The sequence below is a fragment of the Xiphophorus couchianus genome, chromosome 23 (assembly GCF_001444195.1).
Source record: "Xiphophorus couchianus chromosome 23, X_couchianus-1.0, whole genome shotgun sequence".
Taxonomy (NCBI): Eukaryota; Metazoa; Chordata; class Actinopteri; order Cyprinodontiformes; family Poeciliidae; genus Xiphophorus; species Xiphophorus couchianus.
The window spans coordinates 25,163,037-25,180,318 of record NC_040250.1 but is presented as its reverse complement, the minus strand read 5'-3'; the positions used below and the strand labels follow the sequence as shown (position 1 = coordinate 25,180,318).

At 41.2% G+C, this 17,282-nt stretch overlaps 1 protein-coding gene across 3 annotated transcripts; it reads right to left on the bottom strand.

The window, feature by feature from the left end:
- Positions 1-420: 420 nt before the first annotated feature.
- brd8b (bromodomain containing 8b) lies at positions 421-16,266 on the bottom strand. Of its 3 annotated transcripts, none has more exons than XM_028008939.1 (19): positions 16,156-16,266; positions 15,457-15,553; positions 14,075-14,144; positions 13,898-13,947; positions 13,674-13,796; positions 13,442-13,522; positions 12,687-12,751; positions 11,508-11,674; positions 11,233-11,424; positions 10,931-11,024; positions 9,122-9,264; positions 7,641-8,076; positions 7,510-7,547; positions 7,232-7,431; positions 5,986-6,078; positions 5,747-5,815; positions 5,355-5,640; positions 3,159-3,203; positions 421-1,549 (listed from the first exon to the last, which is right to left on the bottom strand). In XM_028008939.1, exons 1-19 carry the CDS (start codon positions 16,172-16,174, stop codon positions 1,490-1,492), a joined length of 2,328 nt encoding a protein of 775 aa, XP_027864740.1. In that variant the 5' UTR covers positions 16,175-16,266; the 3' UTR covers positions 421-1,489. The 3 variants fall into 3 exon arrangements, with proteins under 3 accessions (XP_027864740.1, XP_027864741.1, XP_027864742.1); XM_028008940.1 differs by having other exon boundaries at positions 7,232-7,422; XM_028008941.1 differs by lacking the exon at positions 3,159-3,203.
- Positions 16,267-17,282: the final 1,016 nt, after the last annotated feature.

Genomic DNA, 17,282 nt, shown 5'->3' with positions numbered 1-17,282 from the left:
GTTATAAATTTGTCCATCTGTTGAGGGGTCTTAAACTTATTTGAAACCTGTATAAACTCTGGATAGGTGACAAGCTTGAAGATGGACTAGTCAACTTTGGAAAAATTGCATGACCAATGCAGTCATTGCTGTTTTAGTCATAGGCTAGGCTTCGGTTCTGCTCGTCTTAGCTGCAAAGTGAAACTGTTAAAGCTTTACAGTGGATACAGCAGAATAACCAAATCAGGGTTGGACCTGCTCCTCCCACAGAACAAGAACAGGCCGTCGAATATGAAACCACATGAGGCAACTATCATGTGATGAGAAACCTCAACCCTGTTTAAAATACTTTAACTGTTACATACAGTACAGTATGCTAGCTCAGTCACAACTCTAAAACGAAACCTACAATAAAAAAAAAAAACCAAGCAAACCACTCTGCCCTGTTTTACATTTAAATCAAATCTTTTATTTAACAAATGTACACCAAAAAACATACATACCCTCACTATATGATCCTTCTCAGGTACAAAACTCAACTTTGTACTCTACCACAACACCAGCATGTTCTTATGCCATTTACAGAGCGTTCACACTCACTCACACACACAGGCTACTTCCTAAGTGATGATCAGGGATGAGTAGTCTCGGCAATAATAAACTTTGCCCACCTTGTTTCATAAAATGAGCATATGCTTGTTTTAGCAAAGTCCTCAGAGGTCATCAGGTTTAAATTTGCTTGACGTCAGCAGGAGGAAGGAGAATCCTTTAGAGACGTTGTGTTTTCAGAGCCGACTTCTAAAGATGAAACCAAATCCTGTTGGCAAGGACTAACTGCAGATCCAAACTTAACAACAGTTTAATGTAATACAGTTAATGAGTTTTAATCCGAAGTGGAACTTTATGACTGAAGTGTTCTCTTGACTTAAATCATGCTTTGGAAAAAGATCTGCAGATATTTAAAGGTATATCCATCTTCGGTACCCTAAAACATGCTAATGTATGCCGTGGCCTAAAGATCGGAAGCATTAATAAAGAGGAAAAGAAGAAATGCCCAGTGAATTATACTTCAACATGGCCCAAACTGATTAATTGGTCCTGTGTGGCATTGGTCCAACATGCAGAGCTAATAAAACGGGTATTAAATCCTAAGAACATCACGTTCAACACTGCTGCCATCCAGTGTCTTTACATCCACCTTTCAGAGGACACACTTAGGTGCAGGACAGACTCAGACAGACTGTACTAACATACAAAATGTTGAGTGGGATCCAATCTAGCAGGTAGGACTCAACCTGCTGTTGATTGTTGATCCCAAACAACCAGCTGCTGGTGAAAATGTTCTCGTTAGAAAGTTTTCATTCAGTTTCATCAAACGGAAATGACTACTCGGGACCCTCGCCAGATACGCTACACACTGAGGTGCAATTCGAAGGAGCTGCGCACTAGCCCCATCAGACACAACCAGGCCACAGGGACATCAGCCATTTCCAGAAAAGCATCCCAGAAGCTACTTCTTCATTTTGAGGTCAGCTTCCATGGCGCTGCGGCGACCCCTGGTGCCTCCATCCTGCAGTGAGAGAGACAGAAAGGGAATCATTGCGTCAAGGCGCAAAGGTCAAAAGATCGGAGACCTCGTTAGGTGATCGAGATCCGCACAAAAACACGGCATGGTCTAACCTCGGAGGGCTTCCTCCCCACACGACGGACAAAACGGAAGAAAAATAAGGATGGCTGAAAAAAGGGAAAATTAAAAAAAAAAAAAAGATACAAAGAAGAAAAGAAATTAGAGCATGCAGAGAAAGAGAGACACTGAGAAACGCATGTGAAAAAAATGGAAAAACAGGAAAGCGGCGTGGACTGGGAGCTCGTACGATGAGAGGGTACAGGGAAGTTTGCGTGTGTGATGTGATTAAACTATGTGGAAACAGAAGCTAGAGTGTATGAGGGTTTCTGGAGATCATGGCTGGTTTATGAGCCTCAGTGTTTGGAGCAGCAACAGCCTGCTGACACATTGCGTGACTGTTTCCCCATCAACCAAAACAAAAGGCAAAGTCATGCTGAACAAAAACCAAAAAACTGCAAAACCTTACAGCTACCCGTACGGTCGGTCCTGTCACATTAAATCCCAATAAACTTTTTTTTTTTTAATCAAAAGCGGAGAAAATGTGAAATGTTTCAGGCATCGTATTTAGGATAAAAGTTATCGACTAACGATTTAATTTAACGAATAATTGATACGCGTCCGTTTTCTCTTGACCGTCTTTCCATAACATAAAGGGCTAATTTGTCATATTATGCTGAATATATGACAAATACACTTTGTGTCAGCCGAAGTTATTACTGATCTCAAATCAAATTTGTGGTTTTCTCTCTCATTACAGTTGGACATATTTCTAAAATATAACCAAACAGAACCACTTAGTTTGCTCAATAGCAACATAAAAGATGAAAATATGCGACACACTTAATTTCCTATGAACAGAGAGATGTTCACACAGAAGCACTGTGTGTGCTTGCTTTTGAATTTATGTTAAAACTTCGCTCGATACATTTAATTAACTCACAACAGCCCTCAAAAATAAATGTTGTTGATTGAAATTATGGTGTTTTTTTTAAATTCTCCATCTTGTTATATTTTTTCTGCGTTATACCCTCCGCTTTCGTAACACACATGAGTAATTTTTTAAGATAACGCTGCTTCACCATGTAGCATGGCTAAATGAGCATTTAGGGAGAACGAACTGTGGTTATATTTCACAACAGAACCGCATAAAGTCCATTTTTACCTCCCACACTGGACTCTGTTTGGACCGTTTCTCTTTATTGTTCTGTTATGATGACTCCGCCATCTTTAGCACTGGCTCTGCTTAAGGATGACCAGCCGCGCCCTCTGCTGGTTGGCGGGCAAACTACAACACTAAGAGAAGATCTAGGCGGACGTAATTTGTTTATCGACTGGAACTAATTTTAATCTAGCAAACCATTAATCGTAAATTAATCGTAAATCGAATAATTGTTTGCGCCCCTACACTGTATGTGTAAAACTGGTTGATTTCTGCATCTGTTTAGTGTTGGATGCCAGTGAAGAAGAAAAGTGACACATATGGACGGAGTGAGTGATGTTTGCGCTGAGACCTGGTTCTGGGGAGAGCTGAGGGAAGAACCTGAATACTTACAAAGAGAGAGAGAAGGAAAGCAGGAGAGGCCATTGGGACACTGTCCTGTAGGAGGACAAACATCGGAGTGAAAAAGAGAAAGCAAAGACACGCAGGCGTGAGAAAGCAAGTTTCATTGGAGTTCCAGTCAGACGAGATGCCGAGGGGGGGAGGGGGGGTTGGACCTCATCAGGTGGGAAGCGCAGAAACACACATATCCACAAAACATCAGGATGACATGTCAACACTTTAGCAAGTTCAGATTTGACATTACAAGACAAGCAGGTGAATACGGAAATTTACGTCACAACTCCCATCAAACTATACAGATATTTTTATTCAAAGATCCTCGCTGAGGAGACCGTCCAGACTCCCACGTCTAGCTCCAATGACGGAGGGCAACGTGCACGACTACGCGAAGAAAGTCCTACTTTAAATGATCTGCGGACACACAAGCATGCAGGTGGAGACAAACAGCTGCAGCCAAACATACAGGACGCGCATCAACGGGGATGTCGACAACAATCGTTCCAATGAGGCAGCGCCGCGGGCAACGAGCAGGGCAAACAAACTATCACAGATATGTAACAAAGGCATGTCCAACTTTTGACGTGCATGTGGAAGCAAAAACAATGGATTCCTGCCAAACTTTTACTGACTTCTAGGTCTGAATGTGAGGCGAACAGAAAAACAAAAAAAAAGGACCCAGTGGCGGTTCATGGTGACATGGCTTTCTGCCCAGGGCGGCACAACCCAATAAATAGAAACAACCACCAAAAATGAAGGAGTTTGCTATTAGTTAAGGATTTAAGTTGTTCTTTCATGCGCAGCTCATGGTCTAAACTTAATGGTCACCTTTAGGAGGCTTGTCCACATGGAAAGAACCGCCCCTGGGCCTACTACTAAAATACACATCGTGATGGTGATGGGAGGAACAAAGATCTGTCATCAAAGTTAAACTATGTTCAATAAAAACAGCTTTACATTATTATTGCACAAACATAAATCAATATAAAAATCTGTTTTCACTGACACTGGGCTCGCTGCCCCCCCTCTCGGTCAAGATTTCTCTCGTACGTCCAGGCTGCATCACAAGGACTTACCCAGAAACCGATGACATTTATTTAAACTGAATCTGTCTCACGAAAGAAAATAAAAACAAAACTGCTGTTGGGTCTACAAAAGTAACAAGAAATAATTGGGCTACTAGTTGTTAAATTTTCTACAACTGATGGATTTTTTTCCTATTATTAAGTGGAAAAAACATTATTAAAATGTTGCGTTTATTGGTCATATTATTACATTTTAAAAGAAGCATAAACCCAGAACTTTCCACCTGCCAGCCAAAGTAAAAGCACTTTAAATTACAAAACAAATATAGGCAGAGTGAGATGTGCAGAGTTCCATCGTCTGTCCAAAATATGAGACTTGTTCATCGGCGCTTGGTGAAACATTTGATCTTTCAAACAGATAATTTGACGTGATCTTAATGCAACAAATGTCTAAAATCTCATCCATAAGGGATGCTTCTCAAAATGTGTCGATTAATCATATTCATCTTGATTAATCTCGATTAGCAGATTTCTGAAATTATTATCAACTAATTCAGTAATCGATTAATCGTTAACTGGAATATACAGATCCAAAAACGGCCATTTGATGAAAAAAACCCCCAAAAACTCCAACATATTCAGAGCAGTAATTAATCCAAAACTGTACAAAAACTATATACATTTTGCATTTAAGATAAAAAGAAATCTTTGTCTAAATTTTTCATTTTTTTTGCCAAAACGTCTTGGGTGGGTGGCGGTTTTAGCTTCATGTCATTCAGATTTACTAAAAGATTGCATTTTAGGTTAGACAATGTTTATTTTCTTATTCAAAAAAGGAGCTGAACTATTAGCTAGTTTGCATCCTTTATTGTATTTCTAATGTATAAAAAGGTGGTTAAATAAAAAACATGTGTAAGATGTGCCATTTTTTTTATCCGATAAATTGTCAGAACAATCGATTAATCGATAAATAAAATAATCATTAGCTACCACCCTATGGTTCATCAAACCACGGTAAACGTTTTGATGCGTCCTCCAGTTTTACCCTCTTTGGGCGCAGAGTAATTACGTTTCTGGAGAGTTTTTCAGCTACAAACACGGTTTATAACTTCAAATGCTCTGTAAAGTAAGCTCCTTCTCCTCCTTCTCCTGCCGCTCAACCCACCTTCTCGGCCGGCTCCCCTGGTTTGCGGTTTCCCTCCCTGCCGCGGAGGCTCTTGGCGGAGATGGCGCTCTCCGAGGTTTGCATGATGAGCTGGGTGGCCAGGAACTGCTGGACGTGCTCCAGGACGTCGCGCTGCATCTCCAGCGCCATGTGGTACACGTCGTGGTCCGACGAGTTGTACATGATGGCGTTCTGGAACATCAGCATGATGTCTCGCTGGAACTCGGCGGTGGTGCGGATCACGCCGGACTCGATGTTCTTCTTTATGGCCGACAGGTCCATGGGTCTGCGTGAGATTTATTTAGATAAAAAAAACCAAAAAAAAACAGGTGCATTTGTTTATCGTATGTTCGCTGAAAAGTAGATCTTTAATGGATATTGTGTTTTCTGACCTGTGCACTATGCTGTGGTAACCCGGGGCGATGTCGTCTGACACGGGCTGCAAGAAGACACTGGCGTACCTGCAACCATCATCACATCTGCTTTAATACTAAACTAAAACTAAAATCAATTCCATGATTGACAATTAAGACAAAAACAAAAAAAAAACACTCGTGCTAAATGTGGCTAACAGGGAAGTGCTGGCAGTCTGTGATGTTATTTAGTGTCTATGCTTGCCAACAAGCATCACCTGTGATTGGCTGCAGCTCTCCACACCAACATGATGGCTTTCTTCCAGATTTTCTGCGCCTGGACGGCCTCTTGGTCTTCACCACACGTGGAGCTGATGCACATGAAAGAGAGAGAGAGAAAGATAGAGACAGACAGAAAGAGAGATATATAGAGAGAGAAAGAGAGACCGTGTTAAGATTTAATTTATGGAAAATCAGAATCCCCCCCCACCAATCAACTCCTTGGATTGTCATAGTTCAGAGTGATGTCAGCACAACCAGAGACAACCAACGCTTGTCACACAACAATTTTGTGTGAGAAGCGTGTTTTACTCCAATTCATAAAATTAAGAATGTTGAGCATCTTGTGAAGTTATACTTTGGTATAAGTTTGACGGATAATAATTGGTAGAAATACTTATCTGAAGATTTTATTTTTAAGCCAAAGTCGCCCAGGTCTACACAACAATAATTGGAAATATGAAGTGGAACACCAGCTGCGTTACCATTGGTCATATATTTGTGCAATTTACTTGACATTTCAAAAATACATTTGCTTAATAGAAACTCGCCAATTTCGTCGTTTTTTCCAATAAAATGTTTTTGACTGTACTGAAATTGGTTTATTATGCAAAACTGCATTAGAAACACCAGTCATGTGTTTCTAATGTTGCCATTTTCACAAACCATGAAGAAGACGACAGGAAGTATTTAGAAAATGCGTGGCGTGTTTTTTGTAATAAATTATTACATGAACAAATTATTCACCTGCGATTTTAACGGTTTAAAATTTAATGGGAACACTGCTATGGCGAAATTGTGTTTTTTCAACATTAGCCGAATATCGAGAAGGTTTTGCGAACATTTGTAATGAAAATGAAGTTATAGAAAAGTGCTAAAAGTATTTAAACGAGCTTGTTGTGATGTAGATTTTATAAATTTGATTTTTAGTGCAACTTTTCTTGTGTAATCTGTCCGATTAGAGCAGGGGTGGGCAACTCCAGGCCTCGAGGGCTGTTCTCCTGCAACTTTTAGATGTGTCTCTGCTTCAACACACCTGAGTCAAATAATGAGGTCATTAGCAGGACGCTGGAGAACCTGACTGCACTTAGGAGGTGATTCAGCTGTTGGATTCAAGTGTGTTGGACCAGGGAGACATCTAAGAGTTGCAGGACACCGGCCCTCCAGGACCAGGATTGCCCACCCCTGGATTAGAGTTTTTAAAGTTTTGTTTTTGGTCGGCATGTCGGCCAACCGTGCACCTACAGCTGGGAGGAGGAGGCTGGGCTGCTGGCCAGGGAATCCACGGTGTAGCGCTGGGACGGTGGGCCGTAGCCATCTTCGCTCTCGCTGGCAGCCCGCTCTACCTCGGACAGGTACGGACCCTCGCCCTCCCCGCAGTCCTCCTTCAGCTCCATCCCGTCGTCCGGGTCGCCTTCGCTCCCTCCCTCCTCTTCCTTCACCTCCAGAGAAAAACAAACGGAGTCGAGTTTTCCATGTAAATAAGAGCCGTCGGTGGATGCTGGCGTGTTGATGTGGGTTACCTTGGACTCTTTCCCAGACACGGAGCTGTCTTCTGAGTCTGCAGAAGGAAAAAAAGTTTTAAAAAAAACAGTTTAAGGAAAACAAACATGAGCTTTGTTTCCGAGTATAAACATCCAGGCGTGTTCCCCACCGAGGCAGGGAGGGTTGGGCTCCGGCTGGCTCCAATCCTCTCCCTCAGTCTTCACTGTAGCTTCAGCGGCCTCCTTCGCACCGGCCACCGCCTCCTCTGTGACTTCGCTTCCTGCCGCGCCGTCGTCGGAAGCCAGCGAAGAGTTGACGTCGCTTCCTGCCGCTTCGGTTCCCTCGTCGCTTCCCTTGAACTGTTCTTCCCTTTTGACGTCGGGCTGGCTCTGCGTCTCAGGGCCGCCGGAAGACGGAGCTGGTGCGGCGGAGGCGTCCTGGTTCTCCTGAACCGAGGCGGCGTGCCGGACCGGAGGCTCCGACGGCTTCAGGTCCTGGGTCTCCCACGGCCCAGGGAGGGTGTGGCCTTCTGAGACGGCTTCCTCGCACAGAGACAGAGCTGCTTCCACGGCGGCGGCGTCTAAAGCCTCCACCGAGTCATCCACCTACGATAACGAACAGAGAAAAAGAAAAATTATTTCTTTTAAGGATTTTTTTGGCTTCAGTGGCCTTTAATTTGATAGTGAATCTACAAGGAAGGAGGCTGTGAGCGAGGGGGAAGATGTGCAGTTGACATTTTTGATTTCTGAAACTCAGAAATTTTCTAGAAAAAAAACCCCCAAGGATTTTCTTTGGGTTTTTTTATTGGAAGTTTTCAACTTTTGGAGCTCAGAAATGTACATGCTTTTCCTAGAAAATTTCTGAGATTAATCTAAAAGTTTCTGATTTTTTTCTCACAAATTTTCAACTTTTTTCAGTTTTTTTCTTGCAAATTTCTGACTTTTAGACCTCATAAGGTTACAAGACGTCTCTAGAATATTTCTAAGATTAATTTCAAAATTTTAGTCTTTTCATTTTGCATCCCACACTGGATTCTGTTTGGACCTGCTGTGTCCAAAAAGTCCATTTCTCTTTTCCATTCTGATACGGCCATCATCTGTTTTTCTTACAACTAGCCCCGCAAGTGACCAGCGTCGCCCTCTACTGCATGGAGGTCAAACTACAACCCTAAAAGATCAAGTGGACTTCATTTGTTAATCGATTAGAACCAATTTCTATCTAATAAACCATTAATCGACAATGAATTGTAACTCGATTTTTTTTGCATCCCTAATACAAATAGTTTAGAAAAGGGACTCTATGATCATATCGTCTTCTTCCCTTATGAGAAAATTTTGAGAACGTATAACTTTCATAAAGTTTTTTTTGTGGCATGACTTTATCTTTTGCTTCTTTTTATTTTTTCAAACCTAATGACTCAACCAGAGCTAATACGTTATACATTAGCGTATGGACTGTTTGTTCCTTTTATTTTGTTATTTTTTACCGTTCTACTGAGACAGGGTCAAACAGCCACATCGTGTAAACATGAAATGATGACAGCCCTAAATCCCTCAAACCCATTCTGTTGTGATAAACTGCCGTTGTAAAACCGTCATATTTACATTCTCGGTCTTGAAAGCATTTATTTGGCGAGAGACACGCCCGTACCTTCTCTTCTATGATGGCGATGATGTCTCCCACAGTCTCCAGGTCCAGCTCGTCCCCCATGTACGACACAGCTACCAGATCCTCATCTGCTAGCCCCGTCTCCTCGCTCAGCTCTGCCTTCACCGCCGCGTCTGCATCGCCCTCTGCAAACAGACATTAAAGTATCGAAAAATGCAAATAGGTTTACACTTTATTCAGAGTTCATTCTGATTACCCAACAGGTCAAACTAGACCCACTCAAGCTGCTTTATTCACAATAACATGAGTACAGAGTAGCCATCTCAAGATATTCTTATCCAAAAATCGCAAACTACAAAAAGGGTTTGATAGATCATAGTAGACAGTCTGCCAACAATAATTATGTTATGAAATAAGCAAAGCAGGAGTTATTCACTTGACTTATGAAGTACCTTAAAGGACTAGTTCAAGAGTTTGAAGTGAGGTTCTGTTAAATGGTTATAAATAATTAAATTACTGGACTCCAGTAGAAAATGTCCACATCTCCCAGCATTAAGCAACTATAGACTCTAAACTTCAGAGCGGTTTATGTCAACACTATTTTATAAACCTTTAAATTCTCAACATGTTTACATAAGGTTATTATTTATGCAAAAATTTATACTTATTTACACAGGAAATGAAAGCTGGAGGCTGTGCGCCACCAATGATCTTCCAGTGTGAAACACGACCTGAGGACAAGCATGTGACTCATTTCTGATCAGAGCAAACCAATAAAATAGTGTCTCACTTAAGTCACTGGAATATTTTGTATTACGCAGCAAATTTGATCAATCAATTTGATCAATTCAACAATTTTTTTTTTGTTTTTGAAAATGTAATTTTTTGGAAAATATGGATTTTTTTTTTCTCTCTCACTGATGCACTTCCTGGGTTTCCAGAGTGATGTTAACCCACCAAAAGAACAACCATCTTGTTTGACGAGCGTGTTTTATGGCTTCTATTCATTTTGACTTTGAATTCAGATCAACTCCCAGAAGTAATTATTGAAATAAAAGTCGGTTTTTTTAAGGATATCTTCTGTCATTTGTAAAAAAATAAAAAATAAAAACATTCAGAGAAAAGTGAGGACATTTTTTCGTGTGACTAAAATCGGAAAAAAAGTTTTGTTTTAAAAAATGTAACATTTTATTTTTAAACCATGTCTCTCTGCCCTACTTGAAACATTTTACATGCAAGCGTTTCAAGTAGAAAGATCATTGGTGATGCATAAAACTCTAACCTCCATCTCCAGTGTAAATAATTGTCAGCTCATAATTAAAAAAGAAAAACATCAACTGAATGCCAACATGACTATGGTTTTAAGGGCTCATAAAACATGATGTTTTTAGCATTGGAGTTGCTAAATAATCTTTGGTCTTCTGGGACAAGCCGTTAGCTTCATAATAGATGATTTTAGAATTGATTTTTTTTTTTTTCGTTTTTTTTTCTCCGAAGAGTTTTTGCGGCGCTAGTGGCTCGTATTTTTTTTTGTACAGTAGGCAGACAGGAAGGAGGGTGAGGAGAGGGGGGAAGACATGCGGTAAAGGTCGTCGGGACCGGGAGTTGAACCCGCGACGTCCGCGTCGAGGACTAAGGCCTCCAAACGTGGGGCGTGCCAACCCGCTGCGCCACCACAGTACGCCCCTAGAATTGATTTTTTAACTATTTATCTATTCATTGTGCTTCTTAAAGTAGGACCAGAGTTTGAATTTTGTACCATATGGACTGGTATGACAACACAGTTCCTTGAATCCTCACAGGGCTAAAAAATGCCTCTGCATCCACAAGCTTTCATTTGAGTCTGCTTACCGGTGAAGACTTCATGACGGGGGACTAAAGCAGCAGCTGCGGCTGCCGTCTGCACACCGTTGGTTAAACTCGTCGCCGTATCTCCTTCTGATACCTGACGCCAAAAAATACATCAAATACACCAGGCCAAATAGAGACACAAATAAAAATCTTTACATTTACACAACTTTCCTTCCAAAAGTTGTTAAAATAATTTAACTCAGAATAATTCAACAACTACTTTCAAAATCCAAAATTTGCTAATTCAATTCCGATTAATCACCAGTATGTTTCTTGATTGTTGTTATTTTGTTAGCACTCACCAGGCGTGGGCTGGCTGAGATGAGGTTTCCTTTCTTTAGCAGCTCCGATAACAGAGGCGACGGCGGCGGTGTGGCTTTCTGTGTCAAGAGTCTCTTCTGAGGCGAGTCCTCCGCCAGAGAAGCCGGGCCTCCGTCTTTTGGCCCCGACACCGGAGGCTCCGCTGCTGGCAGGAGCTCGCCCACCCCCTGAGCCTGACGGAGACGGGTCACTCGTCACTCGTCTTTTTGAGTCTCTCACAAATTTACACCTGATGTCCGGCTGAACGGTTTCCTACCGCTGAGTGGACAGCGGTGTCCTCCGAGGGGACGCCTTCGGTGTCCATGGGTGGCGTGGGGACCACGGAGTCTGCCTGAGCGTCGTGGGTCGAGGGGCTGGCCCCGAGGGACGAGCGGACCGTCACGCTGGGGAGGCGCTTCGGCGTGTTCTTCATCGCCAGACGCACTGTGTGACACACAGAGGGGAGGGGGTGGGGGGCAGAAAGGAGCGACTTTAGATCTCTCGATGAGGAATTCAAAAAGCTGCTACATTAATAATCAGTCATGAATCATTAATAAATATTTTTCACACAGGCCAAAGGACACATGAAGCAATACATCCCGGTACATTCGCTGGTGGCAAATTTTGGACACGATTAGTCGAATTAATCGTGATGGATTGATTATTGAAATAATCATCAACTGAATTAGTAATCGATTAGTCGCTAACAGGAGTTTACAACTTCAAAAAAACAGTCCTTTTGCTGACGGAAAAACACACTCGGAGCAGTAATTCATCCAAAACTCTACAAAACATTTACACAATTTGCATTTAAGATAAAAAAAAAAAAGTCTGCAACTATGATAAACTCGAAACTCCTTAAGTGGCCCAATTTTAGCTACACTGGTTAAAATACTGCATATAAAAAAGATACAAATTTGTTTATTAAAACATTTTGTTTTTAATTAGGGTCAAATTATTACTGACAGTTTTCTTACAAAGGAAAATGTTCAGTATGACAAAGCTTTTGTCTTTTTTGCAACCAAACACTTCTAAGGAGTAGAACCACATCCATCCAGACATTTTCACTGAGAAGCCGACTTCGCTGCACCCAAAAATCAGCTTTTAATTCATTCATTGAATTTGGCTAAACATTAGCAAGCGTTTTGAAAGAAAGCGACCGAAATCTTGTTTTTAATAACAAATAAACAAATCAAATCATTTGTTGATTTTTTTTTTTTCCTCGCCCCATGACTTCTTTTGACTTGACAATTTTGGCCTATGTGACAAAAAGTCTAGTCAGCCCCGTTTTAGTATTTATATCCTTCCTCTGAGAATTCATTGTGTGACTTTAGTGCTGAATCTGCTGCAACATGAACCAAGCTGCAGTCGCCGCCTGCAGCTTCCCGTCTTAAATCCAGTGGAAGCAGCAGGAAGGCCGATTGGTCGGTGTTTACAGCGAACGCTCTGGACCTACCTTGGTACGCCATCTCTGTGGCTTTCCTCTTCTGCTCTGCCTCCTCCTCCTCCTGCTTCTTCTTTCTGGAGTTGGAAAAACAAACGCAAAGTTTAAAATATGAGGCGTGAGGCAAAGGAAATGAGGACGGCTAGCTCGTTGTAAAGATTGTGACAACATTGGCCTTGCTTTAGAGCTGAGGGGGAGGACTTCTGCTGGAAAACGAACTAAAAATTCTGGAGAAGTTGATTTTAAGAGCAGAAGCGGTGGAGGTCAGTAAATAAGAGCTAACCCTGGGCAGCTTACAACAAGATATTTTTTCCATGTTTTAAGTGACATAATCTGCTAGTGGAACCAGTACTTTTTCATCAATATTAAGGAATTATTAACTTAAAACAAACTCCTATATATTGCTGAAAAGTTATTTGCAAGTTAGTTTTGTCTTATTTCAAGTATTTAAGATATTTGCACTAGAAACTAGAACGAAGATACTTGGTAAGAGTTTGTGTTCTTGCAGTGAAATCCGATCCCCTTTAATTACCGTACAGAGGTTGTGCTCACCGTTGCTCTTCAGATCTTTAAAGAAATTTTTTATCGTCGCAACAGAAAGAGACGGAAAGAAGTCTCAGGGGGGGAAAAAAACAAACATAAAAAGAATCGGAAATTTGACTGCAACTCTTTGCAAAAGGTGCCGCAAAATCAGGAATTTTAGGCCACAACTATCACAAGAAAACATGGCGACATTCTGGAGGGGCTAAAAAAGGGAAGAGCCTCACTGTGTGATTTCTGCCCACAAGTCCTTGAGCTGGGAGTCCATGTGACCCGTCTGGATCAGTTCCACCTCCTTCTTCAGCTTCCTGTCAGGACAAGGACAGCAAATACAGAGGAAATCATTTTTATTGCGCCATCATGAGTTTCTATTACGCTTAGTTTCATTTGTAGCAATAAAAGCAGTAACTTTGAATTAATGCACTAATCAGCACACTGTGTATCAGTATGTCCACCTACCTGTACTGCTCCTGCGTGTCTCTCTGTAGTCTTTTTAGCTCCTCGATCCTTTCAGTGGTCAGCCTGCGGACGATGACATCTTCGATGGTCTCCACCACCTCGCCCTTCTCCCCACGCTTACGCCTTAGAACAAGACAAGAATGTTTAGAGCGCCTGTCGCTTTAAGTTGGAAAAGTCAGGAATCAAATTCTGCAACGGTGACGACGCTCCGCCGAAGCACTCACTTTGGAGCTTCCGTGGCTTCCAGCAGCTCGGAATATTGTGAGGCACAGTGCTGAGAAGCAAAACAGGAAATTAGCCAAGTTAGCTAGAAAGACTACAATTCAACACGAGTGACTCCTGTGGCTGGGGGATGGAGAGAGAGGGAGAAAGTAGTGGGTTATCGTCTCTCTCTCTCTCACCTTCTGAGAGAACCAGTCGGGAGGACGACCAGGCTCAGAGAAAGGCTTGATGGCTCTGCTCACAGACACCCTGAAAGACAAATAAAACAAAAATATAAGATGACACTTTATTGACCACCGTAGAGGGAATAGGAGGGGGGAAGGATTTAGTTTGTCCCACCACAGCACACAGTAGAAACAAAAAATAAGCAAATAAATAACATCTTAGAAATAAACAAGAAAAAATAATGACTGTATTGTGGCGTATACAATGTATATATTTCACACCAAAATGTATACTTTTATTGTGAAGGGGAGAACGGCTGCATTGTGGGCATCGTTGGTGAATAATAGCTGGATAAATCGCCTGCCTTGGGTTTTGTTGGGCCTGCGTTCGGCTCCAAAAGAGGACCGGCGGTTTTCTTTAGCTGAGTCCATCTGAAAAGAAGCCGTGGTGGCCGACTTATTAAACCCCCTAGACCAGGGGTAGGCAACTCCAGGCCTCGAGGGCCGGTCTCCTGCAACTTTTAGATGCGTCTCTACTTCAACACACCCGAGTCAAATAATGAGGCCATTAGCAGGACTCTGGAGAACCTGACTGCACTTAGGAGGTGATTCAGCTGTTGGATTCAAGTGTGTTGGACCAGGGAGACGTCTAAGAGTTGCAGGACACCGGCCCTCCAGGACCAGGATTGCCCACCCCTGCCCTGGTCGTTACCGTTAGGTATTTCAATTGTTTTGTCTGTTGCTGCTGTTTAGTTTTTCCTTTGTGTGTGTTTTCTTTTATGTACTTGTGATGTTGTTTCGAATGTTATGTGTTTTTGTGTTTATGACACTCCGTGTGTTCGGGGGGGGGGGGCCCTGTGTGGTGGATACAATGTGTATAATTCACACCCGAATGTATGCTCTTATTGTGAAGGGGAGAAGGTGAGGTGAGAAGACACCAATGGTTGTCCTACATTCTATTTTTGGTTTTGAGTGGAAGACATTCAGAATAAAACAAGACTTAAATTATTATTTTTGTCTTTTTCCACAATATTACCCTACAATGAGAACAATAAAACACTTTTTTTTTAGCAATGAGCAACAATTTAGCAACAAAGACAGTAATATCAAATCAGATAATTTAAGTCCTCTTTGACTTTTATTACTGTAAAATAGCTTGTTGCATCTCTATGCTGATATTTAGGAGTGTTTATTTTCAAATTAATATAAGCAGGGAAACCTTGGTTAGAGATCATATCTGTGACACCTCAGTTTCCCACTATATCACCTGTTTTAATAGCCAGACAATTTAACTAAGCACCGTCTTGATGGACCTTGTTTGTCTCTTACATCTCTGATCATATATGGTTGATAGGGAACAAATTTACTACAAATGACAAATACTTTCATCGATTTACCAGTTTTGGTCTCCGCTCCTCATCACAGATGACGCCAGGCACAGTTTCTCCCTGATTGACCACGGCTCCGTGGGTCCCACATTCACAATCTTGTGTTCTGTTGCATAAAAAAAAAAAAAAAAAAAAAAAAAGAATTTAAAAGATTACAAACATCTAATATGTTTGTTAATTTGTAAATGGAGAACGAACTAAACCAGAATTTAAAAAAAACTTGAATTTAGATCCTATTTTACAAAAATAAAACTTAGTAAGGGTATAAAACGGCTACCAATAGCAACGGAAGCTGCCAACGTAATTAGAAACGCGAGGATAACCGCAGCATGTTTGACGTAAACAAGCAGAACTAGCTTACTACAGCTAGCCACAATGCTCTAATTAGCCTGATATTGTTTGCAGGACGATTAAAACTCCTAACTTAGCTGAAACGCAAGCAAGGCTTATCAACACATAGCTGGCAATATCTCGTATTATTTTACAACCAAGATAAAACGGCACAGTAACGTCTAAACGTCTAGCGTTAGCTTAGCAATGTTTGGGGGGACACATTCATGGGGCACACACACATAGCGGCGATATTTGGGGCAGCGAGGCTGCTGTGTCTTTACAAGCTGGACGAAATACGTCCCCTATGTTATTTTTCCTTCACTGATCCCTAAAAGTCTCGAATAACATTAAAAACTATATTATAATATTACTTACTGCCGATGCCGCTCGCCATTGTTTTTACGACGAGACTCCTGGCACAACATCCGCCGGACAGATTTGGGTGATGCACACAACACGCCGCCGCCAGTCAGAGAAATAATACACTAAAAAAAGCCCTGAAGCAAAAAACTAGCACGGGGAGTGTCAAAAAGCTGTTTATGCTGTTTCAAATCATAATTAACAGAAAAGGGGTTTTCAAACATCCATCTGCGTGTAATCTATATCATTTGTTTCTATTTTGTTTTGTTTTGTAATAAAGTTCCTGAAATAAATGGGCTTTTCAGTGATATTCTGATTTATTGAATGTGTTTGCACAATAAACACTGGAAGGTGGTCAGTGATATTGTTAACTAATAATCCACATGTCATCTAGACAAGTACAAGTAGTTTTTAATTTCAATTACATTAGTTAACGCCCATTAAAGCAGAACTATGAGATGTCATTTTACTGGGCATGGTGATTGCAGGAAAGACTGCAGACTGCACATTAAATTTAAGAAATCTATATTTTTCTATGTTTCGGTTTAACATATCAATACTATAAATATCCACACAAATAAAAATGTTTTTATTATCCATTTATCTCTAAGCTTTCCATCCAATATCTGAATATTTCAATACTTGAACCTGGAGATGTGTACATAAGTGATATCTTTCTTCTTTTTCTATGCAAATCTGTAAGACATCCCAGAAGGCTATCAAAAGCCCGCGTCATAGCGTCTACCGCCTTAAAATAAAAATTCTGATAAACATTTTTGGCAACATCACCTCCATTTTTGTTCTGTCTGTTGTATATGAATTCATAGCATTCCATCTCAAAGTTGACTTCTCTTTCAACAATTGCTGTTATGTTTAATGAATGTTGAAATGTCTGCAGATAATCCCTGCTGCTATTAAAGTTTGTATTTAAACTTCAGCTATTGCAGTGAATTCTAGAATAATTTGGCTACAAATTTAGTATTATGCTGATCATTGCTGTAGTAGTGACATGCATTATTTATACTATTTATAACGGAAACCCTGTAATCCGTGAAAGACGTGTACAGAGCTTGTGCCAGAAGGCCATTAAAATGCTGTCTGCATCGTTTTAAACTGTGTGATTGTGAGCGTGAGTGGGAATA

Coding starts and splice junctions, on each gene's coding strand:
- brd8b (XM_028008939.1), bottom strand. Junction 6,079..7,231: donor CCAGCCTCCTCCTCCCAGCT/GTAGGTGCACGG, acceptor CATGTGCATCAG/CTCCACGTGTGGTGAAGACC. Junction 1,550..3,158: donor CTTTCCTTCTCTCTCTCTTT/GTAAGTATTCAG, acceptor CTCTCACTGCAG/GATGGAGGCACCAGGGGTCG.